Source organism: Gossypium raimondii, chromosome 9, assembly GCF_025698545.1.
Source record: "Gossypium raimondii isolate GPD5lz chromosome 9, ASM2569854v1, whole genome shotgun sequence".
Classification (NCBI taxonomy): Eukaryota; Viridiplantae; Streptophyta; class Magnoliopsida; order Malvales; family Malvaceae; genus Gossypium; species Gossypium raimondii.
In genome coordinates, this window is record NC_068573.1 from 47,027,216 (window position 1) to 47,047,250 (window position 20,035).

Below are 20,035 nucleotides of genomic sequence, written 5' to 3' on the forward strand. Positions count from 1 at the left end.
GAATCGTTTTGTTTATAGTGACGAATCTTATATGTGTTCTTAATAAAACAAATTTATCAAATAACTCAACTTGAAATGAAAAAATGTAAAGGGTGAACTTCATTCGTTTCAGTCACTTAACTAAAACAAATACATATTGGTCACTAAAGTTTTAGAAATGTTTTTTGGTCACTCAATGGTTAAGCCACATTTTTTAATTGGTATAATAATAATTTTAGTCCTTATTTTTATACTTTCTATCAATCTAATCCTCATTATATATAAAATGATAAAAAATGAATTTCTTTTTAAAATTTAGAAAACTCTAAATAAAAATAAAAATAAAAATAAAAATAAAATAAAAATAAAAGTAGATAAAATTTCAAAATTAGATTAAGCAAGAGAAAATTGTTACACTCTCCCAATGTTCTATCTATATTACATGTATAGAAATATCCAATATCTAATCTTTAAAGAAAAAGAAAAGAATAAAAACAATCAAGCAAAATGATTGTTTTTTTATTATATTTTTACCTCTTATGTTTCCTGACACAACTTTTTGTCATAGGAAAAGAAAAATTGACAATATAATTTATTTTTACAATATTGGTTTTAAAAATGATTTAAATGGATTAAATTTTTGAACTGAGTCTGAAAAAAAGTTCATGATTTATTTTGTATTTATTTGGTTAAAAAATGACATCAAAATAATTTTTAAAGCTTTTATAATATCAAATCTGGATGTAATTTAGGTGCATGGAATTTTACTTTAAGATATTATTAATTTGATTTAAAAAAATTCAGAAATATGTTATAATTTAACTTTGTTTTGATTTGTTTTAATTTGTTATTGAATTCTATTAAATGATATTTTTTATTTCCCATACATATTAGTTCGTCAACAACAACTTTTTAAGAATTTATTTTATAAATTTTATATAGAATTTTCAAAATTTTAAAATTAAATTGAGTTTTTTATTATTTTTATATAAAATCAAGGTTAAATTGACAGAAAATATAGAAGATGAAAGCTAAAATTGTTGTTTTATAAATTAAAAAGTGCCACTTAATATTTGAGTAAAATTAATTTTGAAAACTTTAGTGACTAAATTATAACTTTTTTTTAGTTAAGAGATCAAAACAAAAACTTAACCATAACTTAGTCACTAAAGGTTTAGTTTACCCAAATATAAAAAATAGATTAAAAGAAAAAAAACCCCTAACCAAACAGGTCTTTAATATAGTGACGTGGCCATGGGTACTTGGATAACAGTTTCTGCACGCAACCGCAGACAATCTTTTGTTTTTCGTTGGTCTTTTAAACCTTTTTATTCCCTTCGTGCCTGCTTTGTCCTTCCGATGTTCCCACTTTCCGGTCAGTTCATTTGCTTTTCAATTTTTTTTTTCAATTTTAGATAATAAAACATATTTATTTTCGTTTCTTTCATTTCCCAAAGTTTCTCTTAATATTCATCCATTTCATTTTATAATTCTTTTTGTCAGAGTCAATTAGTACTAAATTAGGTGAAATTGTGATTCTTTTTTGTTCAATGATTAATTCGATTTGGGATCGTAGTGCAAGAACGAGAAATCAAGTGGTCTTCTTAGTTTTAGCTTAAGTATTTGTTTTTCTATTTTTATTCATTTTTTTAGTTTATTATTGCATGTTTTAGATCTCAGGAACAAGGAAAGCTAAACTTTGTGATCTAGATTTTGGGGAATTCATTTATAATTATATCGCATCGTTTTTCTGATTCAATGCGATTGGCTTTTCATTCATGGGGAGTTTATTTCTCTTCAGATTTGAATGTATCTCTTGGTCATTTCCTCAAATTGTTCACGTAAATAAGAGATTTTTTTTATTTAATTTTGTTTTAGCAGGTTATTGAGTTTCCCCATCAAGGATAGTGAAAATTGTGGATTTTCTGGAACTTTTTAGTTGTTAGTTCCATTTCGAGCGCATGGAATCACCAGGTGATTAGATTTTGTATTTATTTCTTTGGGTTAATTGTTGTTCTTAGTGGGTGGTTAAATATAGTTTACTGCTTTAGCTGATTATATCTGGTTATACTTGTAGGTGGTGGTTCAAGAAGCACATCTGTTGTTGTGGTTACATTGGATACAGGTGAAGTTTATATTATTGTTACCTTGTCTACTAGGAGTGACACGCAGGTTATTTATGTCGATCCAACAACTGGGGTGCTTCGCTATCATGGGAAGTTTGGTCTTGATGTTTTTAGGTCCGAGAATGAAGCATTGGATAATATTACCAATGGATCTCCTTGGCAGTGTAGGAGTAAAATTCATGCCAGAGCAATATTGGGTTATGCCGCCTTGGGAAGCTATGGGTTACTTCTTGTTGCTACAAAGTTAGTTGCTAGCATTCCCTATTTGCCTGGTGGGGGATGCGTGTTTACTGTCGCTGAGAGTCAATGGATCAAAATACCACTTCATAATCCTCAACCTCAGGATAAAGGAGAAATAAAGAATGTACAAGAATTAACAGAACTTGACATTGATGGGAAGCACTACTTCTGTGAGACAAGAGATATATCTCGACCTTTTCCAAGTCGCATGTCCCTGCTCAGTCCTGATGATGAATTTGTTTGGAATGGATGGCTTTCAATGCCTTTTAAAAACATTGGGTTGACACAACATTGTGTCATTCTTCTGCAGGTTTTGCTTCATACTCGGTATCTTCAATTTAATGCTCATCTGATTTTTTTATGCAATTTCTTTCTAGATAGAGTATTTGCTGGTTTACTATCCATGTGGTAGTAAAATGTTCTATTTGTGCAAGGCATGTCCTTGACTGTTTTGTTGTGACATTCTCTGCATGTATATACTTGTTGCTGTATGCATGTAGAATGAGAATCATTGCATGAAATTGATAATTGATGCCAAATTGTTTAGCGGAGGAATGGATAAGTAATAAGTTATAGGAATTGGCGTTTTATGTTCCAAGTTTGGTGACTCTATGGAAGTGTTTCTAGACACTTATTTTGGTGATGTAATTGCTTTACAAGATATACTTTTCTCAGAGTATACATTCCAAACATGCATCTTTCGTAGTTGGTTTTTATCAATTTATAAACTGGATTAATTAATGATAGAGCATGAAAATACATGACTTAAAACATGAATCAGAGCTTCAGATCAAATCTCTCTGAAATTCCGCCTAATTAACTTTAGAATTAAATAATTTAATGCAGTTAAACTTGCTATTTCCTGAAGCAGTAACACATTGAATGACTGGAATTTCTTATTTTATTGTCATCTTTGAATATTGTTCACTTTTTCTTCTCTAATTGCTATTACTTGTTCATTTTGAAATTAATTTTGCACATAAAATTCACTATCAGAAAAATGTTCTGGGTAGTGTTAATTTTTTTTTGGTTGGGGTTGGGAACTTGGGGTGTTCCTTTAATTGTGTCTGAGCATCTAAAATAGCATGATTAATCTATTTTGTCTTCCCATCTTTGTCTCCTAAAAGTAAGCCTACAACTATATCATAATATCTTGTGATCCTGTTAAAGCAATTTTCTATGTCTAACCTACTTTAATAATATTGGTAACTAACATGATAATATAATGTCTAGATTTGGTTAATATTTTAATACTTCTTTCTTACTAGATATTATTGTATAGGGGTTTGCAGAAAGTCGAAGTTTTGGAAGTTCAGGTCAGGTAGAAGGGATTGTTGCTCTCACAGCTCGTCGAAGTAGGCTGCATCCTGGTACTCGATATTTGGCTAGGGGCATAAATTCCTGTTTTAGCACAGGTAAGATGAAGTTACTATTTTTATCCCACGCCTATGTAGACATGGTTGCTAATACCTTCTCCTATCAAAGCTACTCTTTTCTTTTCTTTATTCTTTTTTTTTAAATAACTTTTTTGTTTTTCTATTTAATGCTTTATGTTGAATTGACTTATATTTCTGCTGGGAGGTGATTGACAATAGCTTAAAGTGCGTGATTATACTGTTTCTTTGAGGTACAATGATGTGTAGTTTTGCACTAAAGTAACATGCTTGTTATGTGACCATGGCAGATGTTGTTAGTCTTGCTATGAGTTTGATGTTGCATAAATGCCTAATTGGTTTGAGAATCTCTTGATGACACTTCACTTGATCTACACTAAAGTATTTTGAGCAATCAGAATGAGAACTGTGAAAATTTATTCAAGATGTGTATAAACTTGCAACTCTAAATTGGTTTAGATTAAAATAAATAATGAAACCTTCTTTTCAAGTGTTTCCACCTTGTTTTCTGTGTATTTCATGTCATGCAGATGCAAGTTTCTTTATTATTGTTTAAATTATTATTTTTATTTCATTTTGAATCACTCCATTTTGCCTTGGCTTTCATCCCACTTTGTTTGTTATTACATGCATTTTCTTGTGACTTAAAAGAACATTTATATTCATAGGGAATGAAGTAGAGTGTGAACAGCTTGTATGGGTGCCTAAAAGGGCAGGTCAAAGTGTACCCTTTAACACATACATTTGGCGACGGGGCACAATACCAATCTGGTGGGGCGCTGAATTAAAGATGACCGCTGCGGAAGCAGAAATTTATGTTTCTGATCGGGAACCTTATAGAGGAAGTTCACAATACTATCAAAGATTAAGCAAACGATATGATTCTCGTAACTTAGATGTTGGTGTTGGCCAAAATCAGAAGCCAAAGGCTTTTGTCCCAATTGTTTGTGTCAACTTGCTTAGAAATGGAGAAGGAAAGTCTGAGTGCATTTTAGTTCACCATTTTGAGGAATCACTAAACCATATTAAATCCACTGGAAAACTTCCTTATACTCGAATTCATTTAATAAATTATGACTGGCATGCCCGAATAAAGTTACAAGGCGAACAACAAACAATTGAGGAGTTGTGGAAACTTCTAAAAGCACCTACTCTGGCTATAGGCATTTCTGAAGGTGATTATTTGCCTTCGCGACAGCGACTTAAGGATTGCAGAGGTGAAATCATCTACAATGATGGCTTTGAAGGGGCCTTCTGCTTAAGATCCCATCAAAATGGTGTGTTGCGTTTCAATTGTGCAGATTCTTTGGACAGAACCAATGCTGCTAGTTTCTTTGGGGCACTGCAAGTATTTGTTGAGCAGTGTAGGCGGCTTGGGATATCTCTTGATAGCGATTCAACATATGGTTACCATCCAGTCAATAACTATGGTGGGTATACTGCTCCCCTCCCACCTGGTTGGGAAAAACGAACTGATGAAGTAACAGGGAAAACTTATTATATTGATCACAATACAAGGACCACAACATGGAATCATCCATGCCCAGATAAGCCATGGAAGAGATTTGACATGACATTTGATGAGTTTAAGAGATCAACAATATTATCCCCTGTATCTCAGCTAGCAGATGTTTTCCTGCTTGCTGGTGATATCCATGCAACACTGTATACGGGTTCTAAAGCCATGCATAGCCAAATTCTAAGCATATTTAATGAAGAAGCTGGAAAGTTCAAGCAGTTTTCTGCAGCGCAGAATCTGAAAATCACTCTTGAAAGGAGATATAAAAATGCAATTGTGGATAGTTCTCGTCAAAAGCAGTTGGAGGTGTTCCTTGGATTAAGGCTTTTCAAGCATCTTCCATCTGTTCCTCTTCAACCTCTACACGTACGTAATTCTAGTGTCTCTAGATTTCAGGTTTAGCATTACAAACTGACACTGGTGGTAGTGCTGTACCGGCCCTGGCTTGGTAGTAAATGTTCAATAGACCATCAATCTTTTCTTTTACTTCAAATAATTTTGTTTTCTGGACAATTTAGCATTCGACTTTATATGGGTATAAGAAACTCTGAAACAATTGAATGAGACCTTCGATGGTAAACTATGTTGCTCAAACCAAACACATGCATTCTTGTGGCTACCTCCTGTGATAATTGATTATAAGATGACAATTAACCAATAAGTTAGTAACTGATTCAGTATTTTGATTCGTAACATATGCTATTGAAAACATTGAGTTTGTTATTTGGATTACCATGCCACATTCCTTGGATTATAAGTATTTTTTAAACTTGTTTATTAGAGTTTTTTTGTTTCAAGTAAACACTCAGTTTCCACTTAAGGATTTATTTTTCGTCTAAAAGCAATATTTAATTTGAATGAGTTCTAGTTGATTTTTCTGTATGTATCAGCCTACATTCACTACCTTACTGTTCGTCACAGGTACTATCTCGACCATCTGGTTTCCTTCTTAAACCAGTTGGCAGTATGTTCCCAACCTCCAATGGTGGAGCTAGTCTACTGAGTTTCAAGAAAAAGGATCTAATCTGGGTACTAATAGTATTTCTTTTCATCATCAAGGAAAACTATTTTGTAACTTAGTAATTCTACTTTGCCCTTCTCTCTATTGTTGTTATTGGGTTTTCTTTTTAATTATTTGTTGGAATGCATGCATCTACTTGTTTCTTTCAGGTTTGTCCCCAAGCTGCAGATGTGGTTGAGCTTTTTATCTATCTTGGTGAACCCTGCCATGTCTGTCAGCTGCTCCTCACAGTTTCCCATGGTGCAGATGATTCAACTTATCCTTCAACTGTTGATGTAAGGACAGGACGTAACCTAGATGGGCTTAAGCTGGTTGTTGAGGTTCGTTTACTTGCATCGTCTTTCACCAATTCTCCTTAGGTTGTGAGGTGTATATTTGCCAGTTTGCCTTGTATGATTGTAGTCTAATGCTTCTACCTTGAACTTTTATGAAATTCTTTTACGTTTTGCTGGGAAGGGTGTAAAGTAAATTGAGAAGATGGAAAAATGGGAGGAGGAGAAAAGTGAAAAGATGGAAAACATATCTTTTATTTCCATTGGTATGCTTGGTAGGAAATATGGAAACGTGGAAATAATAACTAACTTCCTTTGTTGCTCGATAGAAAACATATCTTTTATTGCATGATAGAGTTGAAAAATAAGATGAAAGAAAATGAAAATTATATTATTTTACCATTATTCCCTTTGTAAATTAAGATAAAAAGATAAAAATTTAAAATGGATAATCTCGTAAATATGCTTACTTAACTCACATCTCTCTCATTTTCTCTCTCATCATTCCAATTTGAAATGATTTGAGTTTATGTATTAGGGTGAAAAATAGTCATCTTTCCTACTTTCTTGACTCTCATTTTTCTTTCCTACCAAACACACTCAAAATTTATGTTCTTTTCAATTTTTCACTCTCCTTTTTCCATCCTTCCACTTTTCCACTCTACCAAGCACATCCATAAATTCCTTTCTCTAAAGTTTCCCTTAAAATAGAATGGTTTTTCCATTCACGCTGATTTCTTTTAGTAGTCTTCTAATCATGTTTTGGATTGTATTGACAGGGAGCTTCCATACCCCGGTGCGGAAATGGGACAAATCTTCTGATTCCCTTATCAGGTGCAATTAGTGCTGAGGATATGGCTGTCACCGGAGCTGGTGCACGCCTTCATGATCAAGTTACATCGTCTTTATCATTATTGTATGATTTTGAAGAATTAGAGGGAGAATTGGACTTTCTCACTCGTGTAGTGGCACTTACATTTTATCCTGCTGAGTCTGGAAGTCCTATGACTCTTGGTGAGGTAAAGGCAGTTCTCATGTGTTGCCTGATGTTCTGTATGTCTTATCTAAATTTGCCTCTTTATCGCGCAATTACTGTGTCTGCTGGAATGGGTGTTATATGCATGTATGGAGTGTTTGAGTAGAGGTTTAGTGCTAGATGAATGAAGTAATATGGAGTCATCAGAGAGAGATTGCATGGTGTTAATGTGAGGTGTAAAGAGGCAAGAAGGGGGTTGGAGAGAAATTAGAGCTGTTAATGTGAGGTATAAGCAGGTCTCACTTTTCAGAAATGTGTTGCCTGATCTAGTGTATTTCTTTTATTCTAAATTTGCCTCTTTGTTGCACAATTAACTTGTTTCACTGGACTATTTGTCGTGGGCATGTAATGGGTATTTGAAAGTAGAGGTTTAGTGATAGATGAATAAAGTTATAGGAAACCACAAGAAAGAGATTGCATCTGATTATTTTTGCTCTGCATTATTAATTTTTTATGCAAGAGCTCAAGGAGGTTGTAGGGAAATTAGAGCTGTTAATGGAGTAAGATCTTTCAAGCAAAGAAACTGTGTTATTGTGATTATGGATAGCTTTATAATTTTCATAAACATTGGGGGGAATTGCAGTTAAATATACTGTGCCATTTTCTTCTCTTAGATACAATGTTTCTCTCCATCCATCTGCAATTGCATTGACAATTTTGAATATTAATTCTAATTTTCTTTCCTACCTGCTTCTTTAATATGTTTCAGTCCTCATTTTATTTTGATTTAGGCAGTTGGTTTGCTAATGCTTGCTAATTATTCTGTAAGTATTGAAATTATTTATAGGTAGAAATCCTTGGAGTTTCTCTCCCCTGGAATGGTGTATTTGCTAATGAAGGGACTGGTGCCAGACTAACTGAGCTTGCAAAGAAATCTCAAAAGGACAGCAATTCTTTTTTGTCCAGTTCAGACACAAACCCATTTTCTGGCAGTTCTCTATCCAGTCAAGCTGTGTCAATATCTGCAAAACAGGGTTCTGCAAATGATTTGGTTGACCTATTAACTGGAGGTGACATGCTTTCTGAACCTGTTCCTCAGCCAGTTACGGAAAATGTTACTTACGGGGGCAGTGACTTGCTTGATTTTCTGGACCAGTCTTTAGTGGACTATCATGGTCCTGAAACTGATCATAAACCCTCTACATCACAGGATGGAAGGCCTCAAGATAGTGCTACACAGAAGTACATAAACTGTGTAAAATTCTTTGCAGGGCAAAGCATGGTATGTTATTACATGTGACTTGTCTGTTTCTTTGACCTCATATGTTCGGGGAAAACTAATAAAATCCTAAATATTCTCTCCATTGAAAGCTCTGGTCCTCCATGAGTCAATTGAACTGAATGCCACTTATGATTCCTTGTTGTCTTCATTTATTTATTTATTTTTTTAACTTTTTTCATTTACGATTCTTGATCAGGTGATTGCTTTTTGTATTGTAATGAGTTTACAGATGCTTCTTTGTTTTTTCTCCATCATATGTGTCAAATAGAAGATAAATAGGAATTGGTTGTAGAAAGAGCATCCAGGGATGATATTCTCATTGGTATCTAATCTGTTGTGTACATGTCTGATTTCATATTTGATCAATGGTCTGTTAGTTCAAGCTATGTATGTATGCTCATGAGGGAGTGAGAATTTATAGTTCAGTATTTTTGTTTTCTGGATCCTTTTACATCTTTTACAGGTAATGATCTCTAAAGCTTCCTTTATTCAATGGGAATTTACTATTTTTGACCATCCTCCCCTGGCCCCATCCCCAACAGTCATTTGCTCAATTGAAGTCTGCAAGAGAACTTTTTATTGTTACAATTAATTTGAAATTTTCTTTCAGTGATTAACTAAAAGCTCCAAACTTGTCCAAAGTATAACCCATCTATACCAAAAATGAGGATTAATTCCTGGGAACATTATAATGAGGCAAAAGGTGATGTATCTATGGGCCTCAGTTCCCTGTTTATCTGAATTGCTGCATCTCATCTTGATTGAGAAAGGTTACGGATATCCACCTATTCCTCTTCTTATTTTCATTGGAAAATACTCATAATGTTGACTTTTGATTTTTTTTTTCTTTGTGGGTGTAGCATGAGCTGAATGCATGTATAGGCTATAGAGAATATATATTCTACTTGTTACATGAAGTTCCAGTAGATAAATATACAAGTTTTTAGGTAATTATATTTATAACCTGATAGATTATTAACTTGCCCATTCAATTTATCCAATTTTGCAGGAAAGAAAGCTAAACTTCCTTGAAGCCATGAAGCTAGAAATTGAACGCCTCCATCTGAATATTTCTGCAGCTGAAAGAGATAGAGCTTTATTGTGTATTGGAATTGATCCGGCAACTGTAAATCCAAATTTTTTGCTCGATGAATCATACATAGGAAGACTATGCAGGATTGCAAGCACCCTTGCTTTGCTTGGGCAAGCTGCTCTCGAGGATAAGATTAATGGTGCTATTGGTCTTGGGAATATTGAGGATAATGTTATTGATTACTGGAACATCAGTAGAATTGGGGACTACTGTGCTGGTGGCAAGTGTGAAGTGCGTGCTGAGACTAAGGCAACTCGGTCTGATTCCTCTGCGTTGCCATCTACAGAAGGTTCAAAATCTATCTTCTTGTGTTCTCAATGTCGGAGCAAGGCTTGTCGAGTTTGCTCTGCAGGGAGAGGAGCCCTTCTTCTGCCAAATTATTCAAGGGACACGATGAATTACAATGGCTTGTCTAACCAAGTTGGTCTCACTACAAATCGTTCAGAGGCACTGGACAGTGTTATTTGCAGGAAGTGCTGTCATGAGATAATTCTTGATGCATTGGTCTTGGACTATGTTAGGGTCTTGATTAGCTCACGAAGAAAAGTCCGTGCTGATAGTGCAGCACATAAAGCTCTGGATGAGGTTACAGGATCCTCCTTCCTGGGTAGCCTTTCTGAAAGGAGTCAGTCCTCTGGTAATCAGGGAGCTGCTAAAGTTTTGAAACAATTACTTAATAGGGAAGAGTCACTCGCGGAGTTTCCATTTGCCAGCTTTCTACATTCGGTATAATCTTGGCTTCTATTTTGATATGCTGATCACATTGTTCTTTTATTGATGCAATGTCTGGATTATTTGAATGGTTCACTTGAAATAACCTGGTTTACTATGTATTGGCATGATAAGAGTTTCCATTTGCCAGCTTTCTACATTCGGTATAATCTTGGCTTCTATTTTGATATGCTGATCACATTGTTCTTTTATTGATGCAATGTCTGGATTAGTTGAATGGTTCTCTTGAAATAACCTGGTTTACTATGTATTGGCATGATAAGAGTCTGCTACTAATTATCCTTTTAGGTTCAGCCTAAATCGAGAAGGATATGGAGGATTCTATCTTCTCCTGCCTTATGCTTCTTGTCTACCATCATCATTCCAAGCTATGAAATGCATTGCATCTTTTGTCCTATGCCAATGACCTGTTGCCTCATTAAAAACAGGAACCTATTTGTATTTCATTATGAGGTTAATGGCAGATTTGATAATTGAACTGTAGTCAATTGTTCGATTTGATACCTTAAGTTCAAAATGAGCAATTAGGTACTTGAGCTTAAATGAAACATATTTCATATTCAAAAAGTGATGCTTCTCCAATGGCCAATAAAAACCTGACAGCTGGTACATTTTGGTAAGCTATTGGAGATATGTTGGGTTCCCTTCTAACATTGTTAGAGAAATTTGCAATGTGTTCTCAAGTAGAAGCAAAGTTCGTGTACCCTAATTGCACATTTTTTAAACTTTAGGTGCCAAAAATCAAATATCTGACTATAATTGGGTTATCAAATGCATTAATGTATTTTTTTAAGTGCCTAGTTTGTTCTTCTTGGCAAATGAATCAATTAGGAAAGCTATTCTTTTTGCTAGAAAGACTAGGATTGCATATTAAGTGCATTGCCCCAATTTCCTATCATTATTTGAGTTTTGAGGCGAAAACTTTTAAAATAATTTTGTGATATTATTACTAAATTCAGTATGTGGAAAATTTTAAAAAATTTGATAAAATGGAACTTTTATCCTTTTTATCAATCTTAGACTTATCTAGCATTTCTAATAATAGACATGTCTAGAAAGTCAGGATGGAGAAAATTTAATTTTTTGTCCGTAGAGGATGATTAAGGAATATGCGGGTTCTGGTACCATGTAATCTTCATGCTACAAGTTTTATGCTTCATATTTTTGGTAGAGAAAAAACCATTTGAGATGCTTTGATTTAGTCTTTCATCACCTAACCACATACAATGAAACTGTAGGTTGAGACAGCTACAGATTCAGCACCGCTCCTGTCGTTACTCACTCCACTTTATTCTGGATCACCACATTCATATTGGAAGGCTCCCCCTAATACTACGTCTGTTGAATTTGTTACTGTCCTTGGCACCCTTTCAGACGTCAGTGGAGTTGTATTGCTTGTTAGTCCATGTGGCTATTCTGAAGCTGATGCTCCCTTGGTACGTATACCATTCTTCCTGCTGTATGTTATCTTGTTGAAGTAAATTGATAAGGCCTACCGTTGTGCGTGCATCATTCTTAGAAGCAACTTCTAGTTAATATATTCTCAATTATGCATCACTCCTATATAGCAAATGTTGAACAACTGTTATGGTTTTAGATTAGTGTCTATTTTCAGTTATGTTTTAGTCAGAAAATGTTGTGCTTTAGTTACACAAAGACCCCTTTTGACATGCTTCTAAAGCATAACATGTTTCTAATGTCATTGCAGTATAAAAAATACATTAGAATGCTTCCAAGATGAAAGTATAACAAGCTTCAGCATTGAATATTTAAACAATAAAGAAAATGCTGTTATTATTATTATTTTGGACAAACCAATTTTTTTATTCATCAAAACAAATATGCAAAACCTATACCATGAAATAACAGACTGCTTAAGCATTAAATGATTAGGGAATAACAAGAGTTGTTGAAATCCGAATTAGCGCTTAGATCAGTAATTTTTTACTCCAAGTCTCAGGGTTGCACTGTCATCCTGTTGATTCTCTTCCATCTATCTCCTGAAATTTCTCAAGAATACTGCTAACATCTTATAGGAGTGAGAATTGCATCAGTGGAACTTTCCTTTATTCATGAGTCTTGCTGGCCAGTTAAGTACACTAGGCTAGCCTTGTAACAACTATAATTAGTGCTTTCCCATAACACCAACCACCTAGCTGCCTGTGTAGGCTATACAACTGTAGTATTTGCTGCTAAATATGCTTTGAAAAGGTACAAACTGAAAATAAATGAGCTCCAGTCTCAGCACTCATAAAAATTAAACAATTAACATTAATAAGAGATAGAATGCATCAATTAATCTCCCAATTCTGATGCTTGATAAAAAAAGCAGTGGTCCTCAACGTAAGTAGTTTCCTCCAACCCCAGCTGTGATATTGATAAGGCTGAAGCTGCCACAACTATTTGCTCTTAGAAATTTATGTATTCATTATGCTGTCTTGTGCTTGTGCTATCAGCCCAGCGTGATATGGATGTATTTTGTACTCGGCCACATATTCTTTCTTTGTATTTGAGCCAATTAAACTTCTTAGGCAGTACTTTAGAGTGTCTCCAAACTACTAATTAAGTGTACTAGTTTTTCTTTTAGGAAATGTACCAGTATTGATGCAACTATTTGCTTGTCATGCATAACATAATTATGTATATTGTTTGGATATGTCTGAATATGTGAGCTGCATTTGTTATGCACCTCTTTTTTCTGCCTCTAATACTATATTCTTTGATATTGTATAGCTACAAAACTTATTATTCTTATTTTTGTCATGCCCTGTTATTTGTGTTTTGTTGTATCAACCTGTATGTATCATATTGTTTCGTTGCTCCATTTGTCATAGGCCTTTAGTTTCTTTTACTCGTCTAGCAATTTTGTTTTAGGTTTCATTTCTGCAATAAAAAATGTAGTCTTTTTAAGTTTTCGCAAGGTTATGGATTCTTCTGAATAGCTTCTTCTGTTATTACACAGGTCCAAATCTGGGCAAGCAATAAAATAGACAGGGAAGAAAGGTCCTGTGTTGGAAAATGGGATGTCCAGTCCCTGATATCCTCGTCACCAGAATTTTATGGACCTGAAAAGTCAACCAGAGAAGATAAGTTGCCCCGTCATATAAAATTTACTTTCAAGAATCCTATTAGATGTCGCATTGTTTGGATAACACTGCGCCTTCAGCGGCCTGGTTCAAGCTCTGTAAATTTTGGGAACGACTTCAGTTTATTATCTCTGGATGAAAATCCCTTTGCACAAGAAACTCGACGTGCCTCTTTTGGAGGAGCAACTGAAAGTAGTCCATGCCTTCATGCCAAACGAATAGTGATAGCTGGAATCCCTGTGAAAAAAGAGATGGAGTTTACATCGTCAGAAAGCTCTGACCAGAGAAACTGGCTGGACAGAGCACCACAGTTAAATAGATTCAAGGTAATATTTACACACTTCAATCCACTGTTTATGCATTGTTCCAGTGTTTTGCTCTATGGTCATGATGTGTATGCATCGCCCTTGTTAATCCTTCTTCGCTTTCAGGTTCCAATTGAGGCGGAGAGGCTAATGGACTACGATCTGGTCTTAGAGCAGTATCTACCTCCATCTTCACCATTGCTTGCTGGATTCCGACTGGATGCTTTTAATGCAATAAAACCTCGAATTACCCATTCGCCTACTTCAGATACAGATATCTGGGATACGTCAGAAACATTTTTAGAAGATAGACATATCTCTCCAGCTGTTCTATATATTCAAGTATCTGCACTCCAGGTATCTGTTAAGACCTGTCTTTATGGTACTGCTTTTTAATTTTAACCTGGATATTAGTGTTGAACCCTATTTTTAGATTTTGAAGAGTTCAGTACTAAAATTAGCTTCCCTTCGTCTGATTTTTGTTTCATACTATTTAACAGTTTTGGCTAATTTTTACAAAAGTTACAATTATATTTTAGAAAAAAAAAACTTTTGTGTGCTATTCAGGATTAGGGTTTATCTTTACTTTGACATTTTCCTGGGGAACTTATTAGAACAATATTACAGGAAGGAATAGGATCCAACATGGTGACTATTGCAGAATACAGATTCCCGGAGGCCAAACCAGGGACAGTAATGTACTTTGATTTCCCTAGACAATTACAAACACGAAGAATCTCTTTCAAACTTCTGGGAGATGTTGCAGCATTTACGGACAAGCCGGCGGAGCAGGATGATTCTAGTTTTAGAGCTCCTGCTGTTGCTGCAGGCTTGTCTCTGTCAAATAGAATCAAGTTGTATTACCGCGCTGATCCTTATGATCTTGGCAAGTGGGCTAGCCTTTCCGCAGTTTGACATTACTTTAACCCAGGTGGAAAAAATGGGTTTAAAGATTGGTTTTGGGTTTCTTTGTGCTTGTTTTCATATTCATATATGTGTATGTTGTATATTAGCATAGAAATTAACAATTTAATATCTATTGGTGTAATAAATGATTTGAGCCCTTGAGAATTTTAAGTGATGTATCTTACTTCCTGGATGAATTTGTTGAGAAAATAGGCCTTAGCCTATTTTAATGAGTATAAAATCGAGGCCTTGTTACAAGAAAATCCATGCTGCTATAAGTGCTGACCCAGCTGCCAACAAGTCTGAAATGGAGCCTCCTAACCAGCACAAGAGGTTGGTTTTTTATGTGCTACGACCTATGTTACTCGGAACTCTTCAATTCGTTTTAAAAAATACCTGTGTTTGATATCTGTGTTCAAAACATGTTTTAATACGAGACATGGGGTATAATTCTCGAAATACATAAACAAATTTTAGATATTAAATATATACTCTTGTCACAGAATAATCGGTAACATAACAGAATTTGTATTTGTTTTTAAGTTTATACAAATCTTTTATGTATGTATATATATTTTTACCATGTTCATGTTTATTATTGCAGATTCAACTTGAAGAAGCTGACAAATGAATAAAGGAAAGCTAAGCTGATTGAAGGATTAAACATTCATAATGCTGCAGCTGGTGCTGATTATGAGGAAGATGACTGAATGTTGAATGCTGAATGCTGATTTCAAAGGCTCTAAAATAATCAAAAGTACATTTTTCAAGTTATAATTATGTTTTTTGTTTTTTTGTTTAGATTGAACATGATTTCATTTCAATTCAATGATTTTTTTCCCTGTACTTGTGCAAGTTTTCAGTTTTAATTCAATAGAGATTTCAATTTCATAGCTTTGGGATTGCATTGATGTGGCAGATTATCATTTTAAATCTATAATTTTAATCCTTTTTTTTCTCTTGCTCTTAATTTATAGCAATGTGTTCGATTACGGTGTTTTCTTTCTGTTGGTTTAAGTTATTGAATTGAATTATTCAAGGCTTTTTTTGGGACAAGGTTTGCTTATAAAACAGAATAAAACTTTATAATTTCATAAACGATTACTTAATTTAAATGCAGGATTGTGTTAGTCTACATTCTAAAATGCCATTAATTTGAAGGAACAAATTGAAATAATATCAAAATTTTATTTGAATTTAAATATCTAAATATAAAATATCATTTGAAAATAGTATTATTTCTTGTTAAGAAAAAGAATGAAAAAAAAAAAACAGTTTTCCTATTCATCTGCATAGAAGAATGTAAAGATTGAGCGAATAAATTTCATGCAAAATCCCACCAAACAAATACATATCCAATACAAGGCATTTGCTTCAGCTAAATAAGGTACGAGAATGCCAGCTCAGCCGGGACAATGTCACCCACAAAACTTATGTTTTATGGGGTTATGATTTGTGGCTTAACATCTTCCATTTGAGCATGAGTGTTGAAAATTGTTAGAAATGAATAAAATTATTTAAAACTAATTCATTTCTTAAATAATATAAAACTTATTTAGAAACTATAAAATTTGATTAAAACTTATTAATTATAATAAATTATAAATTATTAAAACTTATGAAAACTTGATATTTTAAGTCAATCAAGTTGGTGAGTATTATTTTATTATTTTCTTATAATTTTAATATATTTTATAATTTCTTATAATTCATAATGATTATCTATAATTTTTTATAATACTTTAAAATATTTAATAATTATCTTTAATTTTTTATAATTCTTAATATTTTTTATAATTTCGTATAACTTTTCATATTTATCTAATATCATATTAGATGTGATATTTTAAATAATTATTAAAAATTTTATTTGTCTTTATAGGATTTTGTTTTAATTTTTAAATTATTTAGTAATTTGACAATAATGTCACATTAGAATAATGTAGACGGATAAAATATGTTTGAATGTATTTGGACTTACGTTTAGATGTTTTTATGAGCCGGGCAGAGGCACAAATCTAAAATTTTTTTTAAGCCCAAGTTCATTATTGAGCTGGACGGCTCAACCAAAAAACTCATTTTAATATTAGAAAATTAATAAACTATTAAAATTATATATTAGTTGCTATTTTATATTTTTTTATAATTAAAATTTAATTAAATTTTTTTTATTTAAATTAAATTCGGACCAGATCGAGTAGACCGAAAGTTCAAAAATTATTGTTCAAGCCCAACCTAATCAGGTTGGGCGGACTATCCCACCTAAACTAGTAATAATGTCAATTCTAAGTCAACTAAGAATTAATCAGATTTTTTAAAAAAGTTTTGGGCTAAAATATGCCACGAAAATAATCTTTAGAGGCTACACGGTCCATTTGAAAATCGGGATATTATTATGGGCTATCTTACTAATACGGAATTTTCTTTGTGATTTGTCGTCAAATTGATCAAGAAACTCAAGGAGGTAAGGTAAGCTCTGTTTGCTATAAATTGTTCTCGTATTTAAGATTTTGACTAGCACTTTATTGTAGGGGATTTTCTTGTTTAAATTTGAATGAGATGGTTGGGTCAGTTTCATATGATCTTGTTCAGCTTTTGTTTAGGCTTTAGCGTTTTCAACTAATAACATCTTTGGAACGTGATTTATCTTGAAACCTAACCTGTGTCTTTCGTCAATTTGTTCTGAATTTTTGTGATGATGACCTGGACATTAATGGATATTCTTTTTAATAGAAAGCATAGGTTTTTGGGGTTGACATTTAGCTTTTTTGGGTACCTTTTGACTGCATCTGGTTGAAAGGTGGTAGGTGTTTGCAGTTTCATAGCTAAATCCCATGTTGTTATTACTTATATGGATTTTTCCTTCTGTTGATCTAGAAAAATATTTACCCATTAAGTTTTTGGTGGAAAGTATTAGCTTTTATTTAGGAAATAAGGGGAGGAATTTCGAGTTCTATGTTGCAGTATCAGGAATTTCGAGAATTATAAGGGATTAGGGCATTTTTAATCTAAGTTGTGAAATAACTACTTGTCTACAATTTATTGATACTTTCTTTTTAATAATAGAAAATTATTATTACTTCTAGGTTGGGAGAAAGCAGAGCTTAAAGGGTCTTTTCGGTTTTTGTTTGCCGATCCGGTAGCTAGGTATGGAATACCTTACCTTTTCGTGTTTGTGTAGATTTCACAATAAATGTGTTATTAGTTATTACATATGAAGATGGCTTGCTGGGTTGAACTGTTGAAGTTACACTTGCTATATTGTTATTGATCGTGGCAAAAGAGAGCCTGTTAATAAGAATTTTGTTTGAAGAAGCAGCTCTAGCTGTTTCATTATGTTTGTTACCCTAGATTCATAAGCATGCTTGGTTTATATACATATATAGGTTAAAAATCTTGGCCCCTTTTGTGTGCTTTGTGGTTCATAGTTTCTTATTTACCATCACAGGATTATTAACTTCAAATATATTTCTAGTAAATTGATCGTTCTCGAAGTTTTGAACTGTCTTATATTTTTGCAGGGGTGTATTTCACTAAAGGTTGATAAGGAAGATGAGTGGAGCTGGAGAAAAAGGGTCAACAACTACAAAAACACCTGCTGATTTCCTCAAATCAATCCGTGGGCGACCCGTTGTCGTCAAGCTGAATTCTGGTGTTGATTATAGAGGTTGGTCTCTTTGCATTTGTACTTTTGCTCTATTATTGTTTCCTCTATGTGTGGTTCTGTTCCATTTTGCTTTCCGTATTTACTTTTTGTATTTTGAGGATTGATTGTTATTTATTAACTTGCTAAATTAAGTGAATAATAGAGCACCTTCTTATTGTCTGGCATTAACAGCTAGTTTTAGTGGTTTTTGTCTGGTTTAATTTGCATAGTTTCTTTATTTTCATGCATTTATAGAATTTAGCTCAAACTCTCAGGAAAGAGAAAACGTAATTGTATTTTCTATGGTGATTGAAGTCTGTTTGTTAAGCAGCTTGTGAGGAGATTACTCACCTTTTGCATAATGTTCTATGAACATGTTGGAAGCTATTCAAAACTTATTGTGTTAACATGTACTGTTATCGGATGTGATCAGTCATTCAGGATGTGGTGTCACCTTGCTGTTGTATTTTTGTTTCCAGTTAAGAGCAACAGAGAGAGTAATACTCAGAATGAATATAATAGGGAGACATTTATGGGTCATTATTATTATCAATATCATTTTCTCCAAGATATTCGAGATACCTGTACAGCATTACGGTGATTGCCTGCATAATTTATGTTATGAAATTGCTTTCTTGCATATATATAAACGGGTAGTAGTGGAATTTAGAAGCTATGGGTCTATTAAGTGTTTTAGAAAACAGGGAAAGCTGAGTTTTATGTCCTTAATGTTCCTCTCCTTTTGCAGGTATTCTAGCTTGCCTAGATGGATATATGAACATAGCTATGGAACAAACAGAAGAATATGTCAATGGACAGTTAAAAAATAAATATGGCGATGCTTTTATTCGCGGAAATAACGGTACTTGTTATTCGATGTACTTATCTACTTTTATTTATATACTGATGCTGTCAATGATGGTGAATTTCATTTCATTTATGCAGTACTTTATATCAGCACATCAAAGAGGACATTGGCTGATGGGGCTTAAGTTGTGTTGGCAACTGCAACAAAGAATCATTCTTATGATAAAATTGTTTGTAGAATCTTTAAGTATTTTAGATCATCTTTAATCAAAATCATTGAAACTTCTGTTTGAAGCTTTGGAAGTAACAGATGCTTTCATTCTAAGCTATGGATTCGGATGTGATGTGAATGTCAAATATGAGTATATATGTCCAACATGAGTATGATTAATTTTTTTAAGTTTTTCTATTAAGTATTTGGATGGTCTTTTAAAGTTAATAACTAAGTACTGAAATTTTCAGACACAGTACTCGAGCAAGGTAGACTCTATTTTAACTTGCATCTTTTATCATGTTATGAGTCATTTCTTTTCGAAACGAACAAAACCAAAGTTTTTTAGAAAATTGAAGGTTGTGGGTCGAATTAGGTTTGGTCAGTCATTGTGTTACAAAAAAAAATTGTTGGTCTTGAAAAATATATCATTCAAATTT

At 33.4% G+C, this 20,035-nt stretch overlaps 2 protein-coding genes across 7 annotated transcripts; both read left to right on the forward strand.

Annotated features, from left to right (window-relative positions):
* The first annotated feature begins 1,278 nt into the window (after window positions 1-1,278).
* Window positions 1,279-15,824, forward strand: LOC105800463 (probable phosphoinositide phosphatase SAC9). Of its 2 annotated transcripts, none has more exons than XM_012631618.2 (15): window positions 1,279-1,354; window positions 1,861-1,953; window positions 2,057-2,655; window positions 3,628-3,760; window positions 4,408-5,624; window positions 6,180-6,287; window positions 6,429-6,599; window positions 7,331-7,570; window positions 8,375-8,809; window positions 9,819-10,628; window positions 11,873-12,070; window positions 13,597-14,046; window positions 14,152-14,382; window positions 14,653-15,264; window positions 15,536-15,824. In XM_012631618.2, the coding sequence occupies exons 2-14, from the start codon at window positions 1,941-1,943 to the stop codon at window positions 14,938-14,940; spliced, it is 4,893 nt and encodes a 1,630-aa protein (XP_012487072.1). In that variant the 5' UTR covers window positions 1,279-1,354; window positions 1,861-1,940; the 3' UTR covers window positions 14,941-15,264; window positions 15,536-15,824. The 2 variants fall into 2 exon arrangements, with proteins under 2 accessions (XP_012487072.1, XP_012487074.1); XM_012631620.2 differs by having other exon boundaries at window positions 1,338-1,354; window positions 1,858-1,953.
* A 1,423-nt stretch (window positions 15,825-17,247) lies between these two features.
* Window positions 17,248-19,784, forward strand: LOC105800464 (sm-like protein LSM36B). 5 transcript variants are annotated; one of them, XM_012631621.2, is made up of 5 exons: window positions 17,281-17,400; window positions 18,018-18,078; window positions 18,453-18,598; window positions 19,326-19,439; window positions 19,523-19,784. In XM_012631621.2, the coding sequence occupies exons 3-5, from the start codon at window positions 18,484-18,486 to the stop codon at window positions 19,567-19,569; spliced, it is 276 nt and encodes a 91-aa protein (XP_012487075.1). In that variant the 5' UTR covers window positions 17,281-17,400; window positions 18,018-18,078; window positions 18,453-18,483; the 3' UTR covers window positions 19,570-19,784. The 5 variants fall into 5 exon arrangements, with proteins under 5 accessions (XP_012487080.1, XP_012487075.1, XP_012487077.1 ...); XM_012631623.2 differs by having other exon boundaries at window positions 17,307-17,395; XM_012631622.2 differs by lacking the exon at window positions 17,281-17,400 and adding an exon at window positions 17,414-17,498.
* Window positions 19,785-20,035: the final 251 nt, after the last annotated feature.